The following is a 22,181-nucleotide window of genomic DNA, read 5'->3' as shown; positions in this document are numbered from 1 at the left end:
AAAAAGTAAACAACTATGTCAACAAATAATCTTGCCAATTTCTAATTTAAGACCATAGTCTTTGTTTACAGACATATTTTTATTAAAATGTGATACTTTTTTTTCCATTCTCCTTCCATTGACATGAAGGAGTTACAGGACAGCATACATAAATACTAGCTATGCTATGACATACATTTCATTGAGCATGCTCTACTCCACACTGAACATGCCTAAGGAATTGTGGCATCTCTACGAGACACTAGTACCAAAACTATGAATTCAAAAAGCAAGTGGAAAAAAAAAAAGTTACAATCATGAGAGGAAAACACCTTATAGACCAAATTAAACATCACTACTGGTGCTTAAAAATAAAATAGTTACAAGCAACTAAATAGTTATTTAAAACCCTAGACTAACAGGGTGGCAGGCAGAAAACTCATCACTGAGATATGCTGGAAATTTTGATTCTCTTAGATGACAGACATGAGTTTAAGGAGCAGCAAAGCTAAAAAGCTAAAGATAGTTCAATCTACAGAAAATCTAAAAGACTTTACTGACAATATGACAGAGGGAGGGAAAACATATCAATGCAAATATTAGACATAGCAAGTGAGAAAAACAACCGCAAGGCATCAGCAATGCTGTGGTTTTTTCTCCCCAGTGTACTTACTAATGCATTTATATAAGCTTACGTTATTATAACACATTTAATGTAACAATACTGACCTCAGCTTGCAATTAAGCCTCATTACGTAGTATTATTACCAGCAGGAGCAGCTAGGACCATATGAGGACAGTCAATTATTTCTCCCATAAGACTGGAAGGTTAACTTTTATTTATAATTTTTCAATCTAGATTATAACTTGGTTCCTTAAAAAAAGAAAATAATAATAATAATAAAAAATCCTGCTGACCAGGTTGACTATTGTTCTCATTAGCAATTAACAGGTAAAGGTAAAGATTTGCTTCAGGTTCAGCTCTAGTGCCTTGAGAAGGTCACACAACACTCCAACAACTGGGATAATAACCAAGCCCATGAATCAGAATCAAACTCTCTTCCAAACCCAGAGCATTAACTGAAGTCAGCAGCAATTACAGTCCATATTACTATACCAAGCTTCAAAGTCCAGCAAGGGAGATGATCCCCCCCAATCTGTTCTTAGAGCAGAAGACAGCAGCATTTTAGAGGAGGGCAGAAAACTGGCAACTCTCATTCTGTGGCTAACTCTGGGAGAGATTATGAACTGCTATGTATTATTGCTTTTCTGTTATAAAGTAGTCATCCTTACCAAAACTCATAACCGATTAGAGAAGAAAACATTTATTTTCCCACTTCTTGGTTAGTTTACATCCCATTTGGCCTCTTATAGAGAGAGATCAAGCAACCCAGTTAAGAATAAAAGTAGATTAAAAATGGAATTTTTCAAGGACAGATCATAATACTAGTTCTTTTCCATCCAGATTGTTCCTCGTTTCCACCTAGGCTGTTGTTTTTTAAGCTTTGACTATCTTTGAGGGAAGTTACACTTTACAGTTTAGTTCAGCAGTGAAAAACATCAGGAGCAATTAGGCTAGGGAATATTTTGTCAGTCATCAAATATTTCCTTGCTTGCACCACAGAAATTGTCCTGGAGAAAGGACTAAAGACCATCTTAGGTTATGTCTCCTTGGACAGATAAAATCACCTAATCAATCTTTTTGAACTCTTTTTTTTTTTTTTTTTTTTTTGCATGACTAATACATTGAACTCCATAACTCTCCTTTCCCCCCAGAAAATCATTTCTGAAATGTCTTTGACCTCAAGTGTCTTGGGTCATGTGAAATTAATTATCTTGAATAGGTATGACTTCGTCTTTAAAAAGATTTATCACATTTGGTAAGAGTCAGCAGTGGAACAGCAAAATGCCTTCAGAAGTATTGGGTCTGACATTTACTATTATGAGAAAACAGCCCTTAGAGAAAAGGAGAAAATTAAGGAGCAAAAACAGTGGAAAGCATCTATTCAGCACAACCCCCAGAAAGTTAGACAAGACTTCGCAGTTATCAAGTGACCTGCTATAATGAGAGAGGGATTGTTTCAGTTTTAACATTCACATAAAGCCATAACAACCCAAACCACTCCCAGTACAATCATCAGTTCTCCTACTGCCCCATTTATCCTTACTTAGTGTCTTTCCAGGGGAAGGGACACACCAGAGCACAGGAGAGGCAATGCACAGGAGCCCCAGCACTGAGCATTTGCCTTCTTCCAGGCTAACCTGGAGCTCAGCCCTGAACATGGAGTCTGCTCCCAAGATGCTCTCAGACTTTTCCTTGCCATTTAACCCTGAACTGAAGCATTTCTGGAAGACCACAAAGCAGGAGAGAGTTTAAGATACTGCAAAAGCATGGGACGTCTGGCTTCATCCAAACTGGCACATCCTGGCTTCAAGCCCTGTCAGTGCTGGCTTGAAGACTTTTAACTGAGAGGCAGGGAAATCCAGTGCCATTTTCACCGAACACCGCAAACATCTCTGGGGTTTTATGTTCTTTTTGCAGAGCACAACCTTCCTAGAAATAAAGCTTTTTTGCCATCCCTATGGAAAAACTTCACAAATATAATGAAGAAACAACTCTTTGGGGAAAACAGTTTGCCCACACTGATCCGTGAACTTCCTCCAGTGAGTGACAGCACTAAGCTCCGACAGGCTGTGACAGACCTGACTCTATGGCTCTAAATTAAGACTTAGGGCATCATGTTTCTTGTGCTGACTCTGGGTTACATCTGCCAAGTTCAGGAATAGCAGAAGAGGAAAGGAACCAATCTGAAAGCAAACTTGGAAAAGTACCACCTTGGAAAATGGGAAAACGAAAGCCAGCAAAGACTGAATCCTGCAAGGAGGAAAAGGGAGGGCGAGGTTAGTACTACTGAGAAAATGGAGATGCAAAAATAGCACTGACCACACAAGCATCAATCCCTGTAAAGGGGAAAGGAAGGACAGGCAGAGAAGGTCTATAGCTTTAAAAAGAAAAACTGGGTCTTGCTGGGAAAGCAACTAAGTGACAAAGGCAGAAGTGGGAATGAAATAAACAGAGCAATCAGAGCTCCAGATTTCCCAGGATTGTCAGGCAGGCAAGCTTTCTGACACAAGAGGGTGTAATAGTAAGTGAAGGGCGGGGGGGGAGGGTGGAAAAAAACAAAAACACACAAACCAAAAACAGGGTCAGAAAGTAGGAGTAAAGAAAGAAAGAAAGCAGGGTAGAAAAAAAAAATTGTCCTTGCAGAGTTCTAAAGTGGGACACAAGACTCCTGAATTCCTCAACATGCCTATCAAGTTTCTAGAAACCATCTAGAGTTGCAAGTGTGAGTATCCAGCCATGATGCTATGCAGTTACGAGCTGAAGAGTCAGATCTGAGAGATGTAACTAAGAGCCCTAGGCTCGTTGATACAGATACAGACTGAAACTATTCTGACATTTGGAAAACTAGGGTTGATAAAATCTCTATTCACTCACCCTTTACATATGTGAAACAAGTAACAAATGGTTAAAGAAGCACTAAATTATTCTATGGACTAGAATTCAAACTCTACTTTTAGCCAAGAGTTCCGCTGTGTCTAATCAGAATTATTTACAGCAATTTTATGTGCAATCACTAACTGTGTGCCAGACTAAGAGACTTCCTTAGATCATTAAGTCCAGTCCTTGCTGATACAGACACCTTCTTGAAGTCCCTTTTCTGTGCTGATCAAGCTCCATCCAAAAACTAACTAGGTATTTTAGATGGTTTGCTTGAGTTTGCAGAAGAGATGAACACACTGAACCCCTTCATAAGACTCAAGAGCTCTGTTTTATATCAAAATATGACAGAAATGCCAAATCCTCTGGGACAATTTAGCCAGTGGCTCAAGTTGAGCACTCAAAATTGGTAGCCACTTCTGATATTTACCTTTATTCTCTGTGGCTGTAAACCACTCTGATAAGATAGTACTCTTGCACTGCAGAAAGGTGTTCTGAAAGTATAACCATTAATACATATGAACTGGTGAGTATTAATGAAGACTAATATATAAAGGGATAAAGGCATAGAAAATTTTACAGAGTGTGAAGGGCATATATTAGGTATCCATACAACTAAGTGACTTAATTGGCAAGGCTATACCACAGGGGAACACCTAAATCTGACTCTTGAAATTAGACTGGACAGAGCAATGGGAAAATATACAATAAGTAAAAACATCACATGGTTTTATAAACGTATGCTGCAATGTTCTGCATCAACATTTGAATGCAAAGTTCAACTTCCCTACTGGTTAAAGCTTGGTAACAGACTATTTATCTAACAATCTTTATTCCTTGTAATTAAAAAAAAAAAAATCCTATGTAGCCATCACAGGCTTGTGCGTTGTAGTCTGCAAAGCACTGCTAAGGTAAATATTACACTGAGCACTGAGCCTTGGCTGAGTACATTTATTGACCTTAAGACTCAATCCACTTCAAATGTTTGTGCCTTCATTTCAAACAATACATGCAAATAGAATGCATTGTTCTAGCACAGTTTAAATGAAGAGCACAAATACAAGTTACTGTACTGCAAACTACAGCAAGAACTCATCTCACTGAATAGGCTCCCGAAGCAGATATAGGCACCTCACAGCACACTTGAGATACTTCAGTGTTTTGCTTACCTACCTATTCTCTGATGAGAGAAGGGAAAGGCACTGCCCTCTTTCTAGATCCCTTGTAAAACCCTATTGAATTGACTTAAATCAAATTTAGCATTATGCAATTGCAATTCTAGGATTTTTGTATGCCAAAATAGTTTACAGAGGCTAAATGGATTACTTTTTATTTTTGTGTCTAAACGAAGGACTAGTACAACATAATTAACATGGAAGGACAAGTAAAATTCTTGGAGTGAAATCTGCAATTCCACACAAAACAGCTCAGTTACCATATTTTGTGTTCTGCAATGTAAGTCAGACTTCATTTACCCAGCCTCTAAGATCTCTCTATTCTGCTAAGCTGCTGAATCAATCTAGTTCACAGAAAAGGAATTTTAATCAACCCAACTGACTTGGTAAATACAAAAACTTCAAGAGGACTGAAATCAGTCCCTTTACATCTTCAAGGTACAGTTGAAACTAGACTTTCATATATGAGGAGATTTCTATAACACCAGCAATTTGAACATGCCAATCTTCATAAATCTCTGTCTTGTCATGGCAAAGTAGCCATGCTTGAGTTTAATTGGATATGCAGTAGTCAGGAGTATGTCCTTTTGCAGGAGTCTCTTCAGCATGGCTTTTATAGCTTCAGTGGGTTTAATGGGCCATGAAGTTACAGAGTTACCAAGTTACAGAGTGCCTTCAAATCCAATGACCATACCCTGTGTTGGCAAAATCCAGGAGCTAAGCAGGATGTGTCTGAATACACGGTATAAAGGCAAAGACACTATAAAATGTATCCATAGGTGTACAAACAAAGACCAAACCAATGTTACCTACTTCAGTACAACTTCCATAGCACATACAAGTCACCTAGCACATTCTCAGGATCACTTTCATTTCCATAGTCACCTTCATGCCAGGATATGTCTCCATAAACTGTCCTTTCTTTCTCACTACATTTTCTCTCCTTACATGATCCTGCCCTGCCTAGTGCTCCTCCTGCAGGACCACCTTTCCTCTGGGCAGCAGTCAAAGCCAAATGTAGAGAAACCAGTTACCCATACACACACCCTCCCTGAAGAGAAAAGTAGCCAAGAATGCATTGGATGAAGAGTGCAGGATATCAGCTTTCAACCAAAACAAACCTAAGCCAAAGTGAATCAACCAAGGCCACAATCCTTGCATTGCCCAGAGTCCTGTTGCACAGGAAGGAAAGGATGGTAAAAATGCCTTACGTTGCTGATCAAGAACTTCAGAAGGGCAGCGCTCCAGAGGCAATCATTCACTGCTAAAGCACTGTCATTGCTTTATTTGTAAAGAAAAACAAACCAACTCCACACACACACCCTTCCTTCTATGTTTATATCTGCTTTCGGCATTTCACATGCCCCTTTTCATTAACAGGGTGCCAGCTACTAGTTACCCCACTTGTAGCACCATGCTGGCTAGAAAAAAAACATGAGTTTTCCTTGATAATATCCCAGGTTCCTTCACATATTCAAACTATGAAGTAGAAAAACTTCCCACAGCAACTGTGCTTCTGGGCAAAGTGTCATTTTTCCCTACCAGCAAAACAGTGTAAAAAGCAAGCTTTAAATAGCATCCCAAAGCAAACATCACTTCCTTTCTCATCCTAAAGCACAGAAGATCCTCAGTAAGTTTCAAGTCAATAAAGAGAATTCAAACAAGAAACGTACAGCATGAGAGCCAAGGAAAATTCAAAATGAGCAAGTAATTATACAAAATTTCTCAGTCAAGACTCGAGTAGCAACACCAGGTGGCTTCAACTGAAGGTTTGCAGAGTAAGTAAAGCTAACTCAGCAACACAGAGTAAACACAATGATTAAAGATCAAAATCTGCTGTAATGCACTCTGAAAACTGCATGTGGAAATAAACTGTATGAAGAGGAACAAAACCAGACACGCTCATGCAAAGAACTATTCTAACATATTAACAAATAGGATCTTTCTTTTCTTCTTAGGACATAGTATAAAATATTTATGTGCAAGAGGAAGCTAAGAGAACAAACATTATAGTATTTTACCTATTTTCATTACACATTGACACATTTTAATAGTAGTATTCTAAAAAGTAAGAGCAATATTTTCTAAAATGTGAATCAAACAAAAGAAAGTAGTACTTCCAAATCAACATTACCTTGGAAAAGCGAGCATTTATCCATTTTGTAAAGGTCTTTTTCTGTACATCATTATGTTCATCTGAAGAAAGAGAATAAGAAAACATTGAGTGAAAATGCATTCTTCTTAATCCTAGATTGTTCAAAACAGGTCATATCAAGCACTATCCCGAAGAATTTTCTGCCTAATCCATCAATAAAGCTGCTCAAACTTCTACAAGACACTGCAGAGTCACACAAATGTTTTGCCCTTGCTAGCAACCACAGCAGCTCCTTTGCATTAGAATCAGCCTCACCTCACCTCCCAGGTAGGATTCTGACGCATAAAATTCACAAGCTTTCCCATCTGGTGAAAAGCAAACTACGAAACCATGGGCTTTTAATTAAGAGACTTGGTCAACACCTTTTTCCCTGGATGCATTACTGCAAAAGGTGCCAAGGCCCTTATTTAAGCTTCTGATGCAGATAACAGCGTCCTTCAGCACACAGCCCAGCAACTGTGGTAGCTGAGCTGCTGGAACCACCCTTGAAGCACTTGCAGCCTTACCCACCCTCAGCCTGGCTTTGCACCTGGGTTCAGAACCATGTTAATGATCAGTCACAGACAAGTTCAGCTCAAGTGTGAGAAGGGCTCAGCAGCCTCTACCTTCAGATACTCTTACTGGTGTGACACCAAAGTACCCCCACCTAGGATCTGGGAAATAGCCAGAAGGACCCAGCAGGAAAGGAGGAAGGACAAGTCCTGCAGGTCAAAGCAGAGGGAGGAGCAGTGGCCTCCAGCTGTGCACAGAGAAAGTAGCTTCCCAGGTTGTTTAAAGAAGCCATTTACAAGTAACCCACAATTTTACAGTCTGTCCCACGAAACCAGGATGAGTCACCTCCAGCAGAGCTCTGCCCATATCACAGGACACATCTTGGGTAAACTGCACTGAGCACTGCTAAAGGTGGGATTGTGCACCTGCACTTAAATGACAATGATTTAGCTGCTGACCAACCAGACCAAAGAAAGGAAGTTGATCCACTATGGATTTTCACTTCTGCTTGCTGCAGCCAAGAAGATATATACATGTAGCCTTCAAAGGCTTCAAACTCCAAATCCAAGACGACAGCCAAGACAGGCAGCGCCTTCCACCAGGCAAACTCAGTTTCACAGCTGCAACCCAGATCATAGTCTCCAAGAGACCTTCAAGACTCCACCAGCTTCTTGACGGACCAGTCTAGAGACACACTTGGGGTGTCCACAGCACACTGCTGCCTGGAATGCTCTCTTGCAGAACCTCTTGGTGGTAGCTGGTATCAATTTTTCCAAGCTCCACACCACAAAGCAGCACACTGCCATGGTGTTCAAACTAACTGCCCCTGCACTAGGGTAAAACCACCAACAGCTGACACTCAAACATTCTACTTCATGAAATCATGAAAATTTACACACTCTGAAGCAATATGATTATGATTAAAAGGCACCACTTTAAAGATCATGCACTTCAGCAGAAATTGAGATTTATACACTGAAGCTTTACCTAAAAAAATCTAGATGTTTATTAAAATAAAAAAAGTTTTAAAAAAAATCACAGAATACTAGAAGATTTCTTAGGTAGATTACTTTAAAATTTTCTCATTTCTGGCCTAACATGCATCTGAAACTGATGCTATTCATGTATTCATGTCTAATATAGCTAGCCATAAAGCTGTGAACAAAACTACCAAGTGTTTTTTTACTTATTGGGCATGAACAAAGAATAGCAGCTACAGCTCAGTCCAGACAAGAGAACTCATATTGGTAGGAAATGACAGTTGACAAACTTGATCTTTATGAAACTCTCCATAACAATCTAGAATAAAACCTTGGGTTTGGGCTCCTTTCAGACTACAGCTGAAAAACTTGCTTAGGGCACGCCAAAGGGTGCATGTCAGCCAGAAGCCCTTGTTTCACCCTTCTATGCCTCTCTTCTTTGGCAGCTGACGCTGACCCAACACAGCCAACTCCTGATTCATACCTCAAGCTCAACCAGGCATCAAAGATAGACCAATGCAGAATAAAATTTTTCTGAAAGAGCTTCAAGATAGCTATTTTGCACATACAGCAGGCCATGCTTAAAACAGGTGGTTGAAACTCAAAGTGTTGTTCTGGGGGTATATAATTACCTAAGATCTCATTAACCCTGCTGTGTTCCCTCAGTAAAACAGAGCTCCTTGTATCAAAGACAGATAGAACGAAGTAACTTTCTGGTAGATCCTAAGTGTCCGTCTCACAGGAGACTGACAGGGTCAAGACGAAAATTCCAAATACACATATGAACATATTTACTCTATTTTTTCCCTACAAGTTTGGGGTTTCTTTTTTCTTTAAAGAAACAAGAATGGACTAGATCATTAACTGCCACTGTTGGACCAAAAATCTAGTTTTGTACAAAACTCAATCCCAGATTCTGTCCAACTCTTGATACTGTTTTCAGTTTCCATTAATTGCATATACTATTTGAATGGAACGTATTTGGATTTAAACATACTTCTCCCTTTTAAATATCACTCAGTAACCTCCGTCTGTCCCTTTTCTGTCAACACCCCTAAGTACATACCTGTGTAGTACCAGGATGCTTCCCTAAGGCTCCATCTACCTTTTCCTTCCTTAAGCTTCAGTGAGAACAAAGAATAACACCAAAGGTTGAGATCTCACATTCTTTTAAGAGTATTACTCTTTAACAAAATAAAGGCAAAACACAGAGACTAAAAATAGTTGTATGATTGCGTAAAAGGAATGGTCATGAAAAGGGTCAAGGATTTATAAATCTTGTGCTGTAGGAGCTCTACACACCTCACTCTTGGTTCAACCCCTTCCTGAGCACACTTTCAGCCAAAGGCAACAGCTCTTTTCAGCATTACACCAGCTTCACCTCCCAGGACAACATGAGCAGGCCTTGCTCCTACAGCTGCTCCCCCAACACCTCAGGTCCAGTTCATGTAAGTGCTCATGCTATGTGTGCTGCACTAGCATACATGGCATTTACTGAAAATACCGCCTCTTTTCTCTCTTTTCAAAAAGAGGGTTTCTTAGCAAGGGGAAGGAAAAAAAAACATAGAAGAAGAAACATAACCAATAAACACAAACTACTTAGTCTTGATGAAAGACTCAGTGAAAGAAAGAATATGAATGCATATACCCCAACTACCTCTTCAGTATCAGAGCATAACTTCTATTTCACTTAAGCAAGGAATCAAAACCCAGCAATTCCCATTTTCCCAAAACGTCCTGGTCAGTTATAAAACACAGAGAACACTTGCCCAGTCAGGCTCTGTTTTCGTGTTTGCTTTAGAAGAGCCTCTGAAACTAGGATTTTTGTAACTGGCCATTATAGCTAGGGTTGTGTCGAGCTTTCTGCTATAAATCCCTGCAAAAAAAAAATTGCAACTGAAATGCTAGTGCTTTGTTAGTAACAGTGACAAGTTATTTTATCCCTCAAAGTAATTTTCTTTAGATTCCTATGAGTCTGTCAAGCTAACCCCCGGAGGCTGACATTATGATTTGGATAAAAAATTAGCCACATTCAGTGAAAAAAACAATATCACCATTCAGCAAAACACACAGTACTCCAGCCAGTCAACTTCTCACACAAGACATTAAAAATGTCAGCAAGTTACAGCCCAGTGAGAAACAAATTCACCAAGTTGCTAAAACATTTGTTTCCTTTCACACTGCCACAGCCTAACAATAAAAGCCAAGGACTGACTCAGGGCCAAATTCTGCTTCATTACCTACTGACTGTTTCCTCTAGCCAACGTGGCTCTGCCTGCCCTCTGGTCACTTAATGGACTTGTAATGGACAATGTCAGAACAGTTTGTTCCTTTAAGAGGAAATAAAAACAAACCTAAACACACACACACAAAATGAAACTCTTGTGATGACAAGGGAGAGAAGGAAAACTTCCTATCCCGGATGCTTGTTTGCTGAAGCCTTCTTGTGTTATACAACATGATGTATGTCCACGCAACTGGAGCACGCTCACAACAACCAGCTCTTGTGATCAGATGCCCAGTCCATGTTCTGGCATTCAGTTGCCCCCAACAGCTGCTTCTGCAGCCTTACATACCTCTTCCACCTACAACATTGTCCCTTAATTTCATTTAGGGCACCCTGAAAACACAGTTCAAGTCTAATCCATTACCTTGTGAATATCATGTGTGCAAGCAAAAAGCAATCTAAATTATCTAAAAGTAAAGGTAAAAACAAAAGCCTCATTGCATCATGGTTTGTCCTTTACTCAACTTCTTTGTCATACTGAGAGAAAGCTTTCTTATTTCCCCAAAGCATTATTATACGCTTACGTGACAGAACAGTGTTATTTAGCTTTTGAAAGACAAAAGTTATCACACTCAAAACAGCTGGCAGAACAGCACTATAATGAAAATGCCCTGGAGAAGCATACAGACTAGACTGGCACATGAAGTGCAGAAATTGCCCAACCACTCCAGCACAGGTTAAAAAGGGTCATCTCACGTTTTAAGACTTAAATTTGTCTTCCCCACCTCATTATTTAGGTTTTCAGCAAAGGAATTTAGAAATAAAAGAAGGAATTAGCCTGTAGGTTTCAATTAAGACACTTGGAATGTAATGAAGCTAGAATCATCCCCTTGCCTATGTCTTCAGGCAATCAGGAGTATCTGTTGTAGATACTGTACCACCAAGGACTAGCACACACGCAAACCTGCCAACAGTAACAAAAAGAGGGATAAATTTTGTATTTCTGGACAGAAAAAGCATTTTGAAAGCAACTATCTTTTCACCAAACTCCCTCAGACTAATCCACCTATCAAAAGACACAAAATAAGTATCTAAAATTTGAGGATGGAAACCAGTGTGGCTTTTATCCCTGACAGCAAGAGGCAAAATGCCAAGCAAGACACAAAGCACCAGAGTTTGTGACCACTGAGCTCACACAACCTCTGATGCTCATTGGGACTACTGGGCCCTGACTTTATCAACACAGAATAATCTTTATCAGCAGCCCTGCGGTTTTGGGTTGGGTTAGGTGTTTAGTTTTTTTTTTGGGGGGGGGGCAGGGGGAAGGTAGGGGAAAGGGTGCTTAGTCTTTTTAAGAAACAGAAAGCAAAAGTTCAGATTGTTCTGTAGATTTCCTCTTCTCTTGCAACACCAAATAGCTCCAGCAACAAGTAATTTGCTTGTAAACTTTCACCTTTGCACTGCAATTTTAAATTCTGCAATCAATGATGTGTACAAAGCTTTTCTTCATTCCTTCTCTCTCTCCAAACTTTAGCAATTGGGCAAGCCACAGTTATATTAATAGTGTGTCTAAAAAAAAAAGTAACAACATCTGCCTATAGCAACTGCCAAACAAAATGCAGTTGCCCAAATTATGAATTCTCTATATAGAACAAACTACGAAATAGAACCATTACCAAAAAAAAAACACCTAAAGCTAAAAAGACCCCTGGACCTCACTCTCTGGTGTTTCCCAACAGCAGACACTATCAAAAACAAAACACCACAGACAAGTAATCAGGACCACACTCTGGTTCTGAGCATACTGAAACATGCTGTGAGTCTAAGATAAATTGTATTTACTTCACAACAAAAATAATGCCCCAGCAACTGATACATTAGAGGAAGGCATCCTCACAGCTGAAGGAATATTAAAATAGTTGTTTACATACCTCCCAACAAAAGCAACCCAACATGCCATGCTACCGGTCTCAGCGCATTGGAATGATGATTAAAAGTGAAGTAGAGATAACTAGAAGCTCTCAGGAGACCAAAATAATGCTGTGACACCACACACTGAGCCTGACAGCCCACGCTGGTCAGTCAGTGACCCTGCTGTTTTCATGCAATGAGAATGCAAACCCAAGAGTTGGAGGCCGTGTCCCAACATCGACACAGGGCTGCTCCAGAAGGCCAACAGGGCCCAGCAACCCCACATTTCACTCCAACAGCTCTCAATGACTCTAACTCTAGGTGAACCAAGCAGCATCAACTCCCAGTGCAAGACAGCCCTATGAAGCTTTCACAGGCAATATAAATACATTTGAGCACTCATTTCACAAACTGCCCATGATCACCCACCACGGTTTGAGCCTGAAAACTTTTCTGTCAAAATCTTTGGTTAAAACAAAGTCTCAGCTATCTCCAAGTACAGTGGGGGAAGGGGAACCACACAGAAACAAAACCGCCTGAAATAAAGGTATCACAACTACCTCTGTGATGATAGAGAGTGCACTGCATATGCACCCTATAGATATCAAAGGACAAACTTCACCCACAAGAAGAGGAAGATGTCCTTGCCATCTCTCTGAAATCCCAACCACCATAACTGGCACACAGAAAGAGAAGAGAAAGGCTGGTAACTGCTGCCCAAAATCTGGCAGTTAAGATGTTTCTAAGCACACAAACAGTAAGGCACGTAAGAGAAAGAGACAGAATAAATTTATGAACACAAAATCACACACTAGCTTTACTACAGTTAGTTTTGTTACAAGCACAGATTAGGTTTTTGAATTTCTAAGCAGTTACAAAGAAAACTGAATTGCTTTGCACAATTTGGTGTTAGCCATCTGCTCTTTTTTCTCTGCCCAAATAAGAACTATTATTAGGTTCACTTGCACTTGTGGAGGTGATTCACAGGATATAAGGTCAGAGAGATCACTGCGATCATCTAGCATAATCTCCTGCATAACAGAGGAGCCACCCACACAAAAAACCCATCTGAATACCAGAAGGAAGCAGAGACAACAGATGTCAAAGACCCTGCTCAGGCCCAAGTAAGCAATACTGCTTGGACAGAGAAGGAAGCCAAGCCATAAACTGTATATATGTGAGTAGCTCTCTCCACTAGTTATGGCAGAGTTTCAAATCAGGCAGACATCACAAGCAGCCTTGTTTGAACATCTTCAGGAAACAATGTTCACAGTACAAAAGACAATGTTATTTTGTTCTCTATGACAGGAGAGTAAAGATAGTAGCACTCTGCAGTTATCCACAATGCTGAATTTTTCTGCTCTCTCATATGCCAGAGTCTCTTCTATCCCAACTCTGTTCAGCCAGAGGTTTTCCAGTTCTCCTTTTCCAAAACCCCAAAGGCTAAAACTCCAAACCTTCATCATTCCCTGTCTTTTCACTCCAAATATTAAAACCTTTCCAGATTCATCCCCTCAGAGCTGTCTCTCTTTTACTCAGGCTCCTACAGTCTATCATAATTCCTGCTCTAAAACTCTCTAGGGCAACGGCTTATCACAAATAGAAGCCAATTCCTGAGATACAGTTTAGTAATACCTGGTTCTTACATATTACTACATGCTCCAATTTCCTAATGAGAAAGTTAAGAATGCCTGGCTTTCTATATATTAGTGGATGCCCCACTAGTGTCAGCTCCCCCCCACCAGTTCTCTGGTCTCTCACTCCAAGCTCCCACCCCATCCCAGCACACAGGTACAGGCTACAGGTAGTTGGGTATACAACAGATCGTCCTTCACATTCACACGCTGACTGGCCATCCATCAGACAGCAGCAAAGACATCCATATCTTTTTTTAAAATTCTTCTTTAGTGAAGGCATTGCATTCAGAGCCTCCTGATTTTCACAGAACCTCTAGCTACTTAATTAGCTTTATGAATGCTGGTTTGAATTTCCACTAGTTAATATAAATTGGACAAGTTATGCAGGGGAAAGAAAGACTGGAAGATAAGCATTATCAGAGTATCCTACTTTCCTTGTGAACATAGATTAATCAACAGATTTCAAAAACTATACACTGTTAATGTATTTTAAAAATTGCACAAATGCTAATTAAATGTTTCTGAAAGGAAGTTAACCAAGTATCGCCTGATACCATATAGGTGCCATTTCAGTGACAGCAGTGTGCAGACTAGAGTCATCTAAAAACAAATGGAATTTATAACCCTGTGGAATTTAAGTCTTTCCTAGCAGTCCAGTGCAGAAGACAATAATAACATAGCAACTTGAGCAGTTCAGTTACGCAAAGTCAAGGTGTTAAATTTCCTAGGTTTGCTTGTTCTCAAACCTTTGATAGCATTTAGAAATCTAGTCTTAAGACCAAGAAAAAATACAACTAGTATTGGAAGGTAATAAAAAAATGAACTTTCCAATGCTAATTAACTTAGAAATTAGGAAAGGAGAACAAGAAAGAAGTGTCTTTACAAAGCCATAACACTGTTACTTAAGCTGTGCCAGGGGAGGTTTAGATAGGATGATAGTAAAAATTTCTTCACTGAAAGAGTGGTCAAGCATTGGAACAGGCTACCCAGAAAGGTGGTGGAATCACCATCCCTGTAGGTGTTCAAATGGCATGTCGATATGGCACTTAGGAATATGGTTTAGTGGAAAGTCACTTAAACTACATACTAGAAATCATCTACACTCTTCTGTGGCCAGCTTAGAACAACTGACTAGTACATTTCAATTCTTCACAATAAAGACTCCTACTACATCATGTTACCCTTACAAATTCCCACACAACAGTCAGGAGATAGAAGTGGAGGGAACTATTGCATACCAATCTCGGCAAGAAACTTCAGCTCAGTCTCTACAGAAATAAAATAGGTAAATAAAAGTTTAAAAAAGCATAAATTGCCTATTTTGTTTCCAGACAGCCTGAGTCTGAGCTTCATTAGCTATTCCATTATTTTGTCAAGAATCAGTCACTGATGCCTGTAAATTATTTACCTCAGACTATTGACCTTTAAAATTACCAAGATGAAACCTGAAACTTAGAAAGTTTAAAGGAAGGAAGCCCCTGAAATTCACACGGTGTAATGGTGCTCTAAAGATGAAGGAGAAGCAAGCAAAAAGAATGAACAGAGTATCCAAAGAATTTAAATGCAAAATATTTATTAGCACAAACTACACCAAACAGTGTCCTTTCTATCCATAAAATAATCCAGTAAGTTCACTACAGAAATGATCACCGTAAGTTTGCCTGCTCTTAGCTTCACATGACCAATCCAAAGTGGGTTAAGTGTCTGGTACTGTCACCCAGCTCTAGTGAGGAAAATTAAGTAAAAGCCAAGTCCAATTCTTCAGATAAGTTATTTCCTTTCCCAGTTACATTCCTTTTCTGGTCAAGGAATATTGTGCCACTGGCGAAGGGGGAACTTTTGTTCAGAAAAATATGATGCTAAGCAAACCTTTGAGCACTTTGTCCATGATGAAATGAGTATTCTTTCTCTAGAGGCAAGAAGAAACACAGTCATAAAAGTCTCTTATTCACTTTGTGTGTTTAATGAGACACCTTAATGGAGAAAAAAATAAAGGATAAATTGGAGTAAAGTACTATGAATGGTCCCTTCTTATGGCTGCTGGAAAACATTTTCTTTTGTCGTTTGATCAGAACAGCAGTAGGCTGAGGCACTGCTAATCCTATATCCTAATTAAACTCTCATTTCCTTCCCGGGTTTAGTCATTAATTAGTCCCCAAAGCTGAATCCCTTCCCGATTAACTGCTCTGAAAGTACATAAATTCTGTTTGGCAGCTGGAAGATAAATATATGGAATGCATTAAACCAGGTATTTATGCAATCAAGCAAGCCACTGATCAACAACAATGTGAGCCTGCTGAATACTTTGGAACATTTCGATACAGAAAGATTCAGTCCCCCAAGTGTGACAAAACTGGAGAAGATACGCTGCTCTTGTGAGACTCCACCTGCAGTCCTGCATCCAGTTCTGGGGCCCCCAGCATAAGTAGGTGGACCTGTTGGAGCAGATCCAGAGGAGGGCCATAAAAATGATCTGGTGACTGGAACATCTCTCCCATGAAGACAGGCTAAGAGAGTTGAAGTTGTTTAGTCTAGAGAAGACAAGGCTTCAGGGATACCTTACAGCAGCCTTCCACTACCTAAAGGAGACTAACAAGCAAAATGGGGGGGGGGGCTTTATCAGAAAGTGCACTGAGAGGATAAGGAGTAAAAGTTTTAAACTGAAAGAAAGTATATTTAGATTACATATACAGAAGCCATTCTTCACTGTGAGGGTGGTGAAGCACAGGAACAGGTTGCCCAGAGAAGCTGTGGATGTCCCATCCCTGGAAGTGTTTCAGGCCAGGCTGTATAGGGTTGAGCAACCTGGTTTAGTGGAAGGTGTCCCTGCCCACAGCAGGGGGTTTGGAACTAGATGATCTCTAAGGCCCCTTCCAACCCATATTGTCCTATAATTATGAAAATACAGCAACAGAGCAGTCAAAAGGAGAGCAAACAAAGTTCAAAGCCTACAAAGCCTTAAGCAGAACTTCAGCTGTAGGCAAAGGACTTCATGTACATATCCAAATCCCCATACTTTTATTATTTAATAACAAGCTTTTAGGAGGACTATGATGGAACCTGTGCAAACATAGGGTTTGATTACTGTCACTCTAACACATCAAGTGGCTTTGTGCACTATTTGGAATAGACATATCACTTTTACATTTCTGGAAACTGGCTAAACAAATAAAACAGTCACCTAATGAAAGCAAATAATTACATATCATTATTACTGCTGCCTCTGGCAACAACTCCAGTATACTCACAGGTGTACTCCTGTCCTACTCACAGGTGTACTCCTGTCCTACTCACAGGTGTACTCCTGTCCTGAGTGCATTTTCAGAAAGCGTTCTTTTGCATGCCTTCCCAGTGCTAAGGAGTCAGGCACCAAGCCTGCTCAAGATTCACAGTTCTTGTCCAGTGCACAATCACCCAGGTGAAGCAGTTCAAGAGCTTCAAGTCCCTGGCTTTGTTTCACCTTCTGCCAAAGATCAATGTCCCTGCAGCAGACAGATGGTGTCTATGCCTCACAGGGAGGAGGGAGTTTGCAGCCTGAACACTGCTAGCCTGAGTACCAAAATTAAACATGATAACCACCAGAGAAATGAGAAAAAAGAGGGCACTACCATAAATTGGCTAAAAAAGGTATATTAGAGAAAGCACCACTGAAGATCTGCTTATGGAAGAAGTATAAGTATATGGTATCTAGCTGTGGACACCAGCACAGGCACCATGCTTGGCTAAACCCAGCACAGCCCTCCTTATGGTAACCCATTCCCCTGCTAAACTGAACATGAACTGTAAATCCAAGCACCCAGACTGAAGAGATAAGTAACATAAAATCAGTTCATCAGACCAATTTCAATGTTGAAATAGCCAACAGAAGATTAAGAGTACTTCAGTATGTGTTCAAGACCTTTTAAAAGCAGTCTTAACTAGATAGTTTTAAACTCAAACGCTTAGGAATTCCCTCCCCATACAGAAGGCCTTAGTATCTTTTAATGACTCAAAATGAAAGCTACTAGCACAGGAAGAACAGAGGTATAGTCTGAAAAAAGTTTCTACTGTCAACGAACATAAAATAGCATTTAAACACAGACATACACTATTGAGTCTTGCTGGCACAACTCCACCTTGATACATGAAAAATGCACGTGGACATCACTAATAGCAACAGTCAAATGCACATGGACATCACTCTGGCATAGGCAAACCTGTGTTAATGAAGAGCTTTTGCTGGCCTAATTTACTTATATTGACAACTGCATGGCAGATCAACTGTCTCTGCCAGTAAGAAAGGTAGGCTATACAGCAAGGCAATACCGAGTACAGCCTCTGCATCAGACAAAAGCATTTGATGTAATACAAAAATCATCATTTCCTCAATGCAAAGGTTTATCTTGAAATTCAGAGCACTCAGTCTGAGATATTTTAATCAATAAAAATACTTACACCTTTCCTAGTGGACTAAAAGTAAGATCAGCAATTAACCCCCACCCTAGAAAAAGCCAGGACAAGATCACCATTGCTGGGTCACATAAGGCAAGAAGGAATTTCTTCTAAGCCTTTCACACTTCCACTCCACCCCAGAAAGAAAAGCTATTTGCAAGCAGTGCCAAATAATACTTCTTACTACATACAATTTTACTGAACAAGTGTTTCCCAAATCTCCCAAAATACACAGAATCACAGAATTAACTGGGTTGGAAGAGACCTCTGAGATCATCAAGTCCAACCCTTGATCCAACCCCACTGTGATTACCAGATCATGGCACTCAGTGCCACATCCAGCCTCATCTTAAAAACCTCCAAGGAGGGTGAATCCACCACCTCTCTGGGCAGGCCATTGCAATGCCTGATCACTCTTATGCTATTAGCAAAGACAGGACAAGAGCTGTGTTTAAAGGCCAGGGTTCTGTACAACATTCCAGTCTGAAGTTACTTCTCAGCACCTTCTCTGCACATCCTCAATTCTCCCAAGAGCCAGCCACACATTAGTTTTGTCAGACCTATCCATGTAAACACTCCCAAATACCAGACAGCTCTGGTGAAGCAAAGCCCAACTGCTCCAACACCTTTGAGCAGGCTATGGAGGGTCTAGATGGATGTGTAATTACTCAGAGACAAAGGGTCAAAGAAAGGAGAAAAAGGAGATGGGGATAGGGCCGGGATGTACTCCTAAAAGCATGTAAAAACACGGGCTCTGTGAAAGAAAAGCAATAGTCACTTTCCTCAGTGGGATTAAGAATAGCCTGCTTTCTATTTAACATTTATTTGCATTTCTGAGTGAGAAAGCCACTATAACAAATTAACTTCATACACATTTACAAGAATTTCAAAGTCTCAATAAAATGATGCATTTAACTTACCACAAACTATAAAGTTTGGCAGTAAAAAAAAAAACCACCCAAAACCAAAAATGCATTTTATACTCTTCAGCTTGTGCAAATATAGTACGTTAATGAAGGTAATAATAGAAAGATTCTTATTTCTGAAACATTACCATCACAGAAAGAACAAGTGGTACAAACAAGGTGAAATAAACTACAAAATAAAAATCACAATTCATCTCCTAGAGACACAGTTGTCCTCATATGACTTGCCTTTGAATCTTTAGCTTTGTGTACTATAAACTAGGTGAGGGAACAAAGTGGGAATGCATGTAGAAAGTATTTTTAATTCAATTTTAAATTAAATATATAATACTATAAACTAAAAAGCAAAAAAAAGGTTTACTTTTAACACTGTGTTAACTGTCACAAGTAACCAGCATTTCTGACAATCTGACCCACATCACACAGGGCAAAACTAAGAGCTATGCGATTGATGAAATTTGCTAAAACTTTGAAGTTGTTCCACTTTAACATATCATCTTAACCCATTGTAAAGTAAATACAATTGAAAACCTTAATCAGTTGAATATTTAACAGTTATTCCAAGATCTTTCTACTACTGTTTGTTCCTTCAGACAACATTCTCAATGACTAAACTATAAAACCACTTAGTTTTTTTTTAAAGAAACACCGCAAATGTTTTCATCCCTGACACAATAAGAAGCTTAACTCCCATAATACAGATTATATCTTCATATCTGAAGATCTCTAATTTCACTTGGTGTCAACTACCACTTCTGATTTTCCACAGTATTGTTCTATTAAGGCTACTCTTTAAATGTTAGGATTTTGTTGACCAGGAACACACAAGCAAAGCTGCAGAACAAAAAAGGAAATAAAACTTTTTAAATTGCAAAGAAGTAAAAAAATGGGAAACAGTATTAAGGATGTACAGAAGGGCATATGAACTCATGCACACTGCTGCCTGAAGCATCACAGAGCAAGCTGCAGTACAGTGTTCATATTTCAGATTGTCCACTGCTGACACACAACAGCAACCTGTGGCAGAAGCAGAATAATTCACAAAACCCAAGTATTCACGAAGCCTACCCTGAAGAGGCAATAAAAGAATTCCTGCTACTGCACACACATCTGCAAGCTGGTATAGCAGGATTAAATATATCCTTAATGTCAGTCATCTACCCATTACTCGCTTAAACAGCACAAGAGACATTATCACTGTCGAACAGATTTGGAAATGAAAATTCATGTTTGAAGAGTAACTCAAGTGGCCAAAAGATACACAGTATTCCCTTTTTTATACAGTTATTCTACTAAATATTGCTATGATCCCCTTCAAAGATACACAGTCTGGCTAAGAAGGGCTCTGGAAGTGCTTAAAAGGCAGTACGGATCTGCTTTATCCTCCAGAATCTTTTCAGTCCAACTACAAACTGGCATGACCAGCTTCACAGACTTCTGTTTATCCAGAAACAGAACCCTCAAATTTTGTAAGTGACAAGTGAAAAGTGAAAGGAGAGAATGCAAAGGAAGAATCAGAGTGTCAAAAGGACACCTAACAAGGCTAGATAAAAAAAAAAAGGAATATATGTGAAGATTTTTGCTTTCCAAAGAATTAGTATGATTGAGAGATGACATAGCAACTTATTATGCTAGTTTGAATTTTGGTGCACTTCATTACAACCTTCTACAGGAAAGAGACTTGTCTCCAGCTCTACAGAGATAAGTATACAATAAAAAGAAAACCATCGACTTCTAAAAACTAAAATTAAAGCTCAGGAACTGTCTTGTCACATTGTTCCACTCTTTCAAATCATGTTACAATACTGTTATTCCTCAAGTCTTTATGTGGCTGCAAAAAGGAAAAGCAATTAAGGTTGACTACCAGTCTTAGCATCCTTCAAATGCAGAAGGAAATTTGGGCTCAGTAAGGGAGCATTAGAAGATGGCAGAACTCCAGCTGCTCAGCTGCAATAACTACACCTCCTAGACATGCAACACCACAGAAAAAAAACCCACAGAAATTTTCAGGAAAAGCCTGAATTTCTACCTTTTACTCTTTGCCTTTAGCATAGTGGAAGAAACCATGTAAGAAAGCAGCATGTGAAGATACTCACTCTTGGGAGAGGAAGAAATACATAAGATTAGGAGTGAGCAAGGATGAAACACAGATGTTTGTATTTATCATACTATCTCCAACCCTATCATTCAAGTTCTTTATCTGGATTGTGTCCATCTCCAAAACACAGGACAGCAGAGAGATATGTCAGGAGGGGAAAGATGCAGACAGAAAAGAAGTATCAGTTAAAACACCAAAACTGAAGAATTAAGAGATAAATACAGAAGTGTCATATTATAGTAAGGTTAGGAGGGATGGCCTTATTAGCACCATGCTCTAACCAGCTGAGGTCATCTGCATTCTGTGAGTGCACCAACATCCCCATGCCCAGCCAACTCATCCACTGCAGCCCCTCAAAGAGCCTGAGAAATGGAAGATATTTATCAAATAACTTCAAAGAGGTACTTAAGCATAACATAAGGAGGAAAGCTGAAGGTCACATAAAAAAAACCACCACAGCAGTAGCAAAATCATAACGTGCAAAGTTCAAAAGCACACGACATCACTCATCTATACCAGGGAGATTTCAAAAAAATGTTCCTCTGACAATATAAGTTACTGTTTCAGAACTTTGTTTTAACTCTCTTAACTGCACATATGATTTGTTTCTTACAAAGGTGAAGGCTAAATAATTCACTTATACTGCCATGAGAACACAACAGAAGAAT

The 22,181-nt window shown here is 39.6% G+C and overlaps 1 protein-coding gene across 8 annotated transcripts in view; it reads right to left on the bottom strand.

Moving 5' to 3' along the window:
• The window catches only part of UTRN (utrophin), a 389,435-nt gene that overhangs the window by 307,575 nt on the left and 59,679 nt on the right, over positions 1 to 22,181 (bottom strand). For all 8 annotated transcript variants that reach the window (XM_050314411.1, XM_050314404.1, XM_050314409.1 and 5 more), the window contains one exon: positions 6,791 to 6,852. In XM_050314411.1, the coding sequence (XP_050170368.1) occupies positions 6,791 to 6,852 (62 nt within the window). The remainder of the gene's footprint in view (positions 1 to 6,790; positions 6,853 to 22,181) is intronic.

The sequence above is a fragment of the Myiozetetes cayanensis genome, unplaced genomic scaffold (genome assembly GCF_022539395.1).
Source record: "Myiozetetes cayanensis isolate MyiCay16 unplaced genomic scaffold, myiCay2020 scf2-11, whole genome shotgun sequence".
NCBI classification, from domain to species: Eukaryota; Metazoa; Chordata; class Aves; order Passeriformes; family Tyrannidae; genus Myiozetetes; species Myiozetetes cayanensis.
This window is presented reverse-complemented; position numbering and strand designations above follow the sequence as displayed.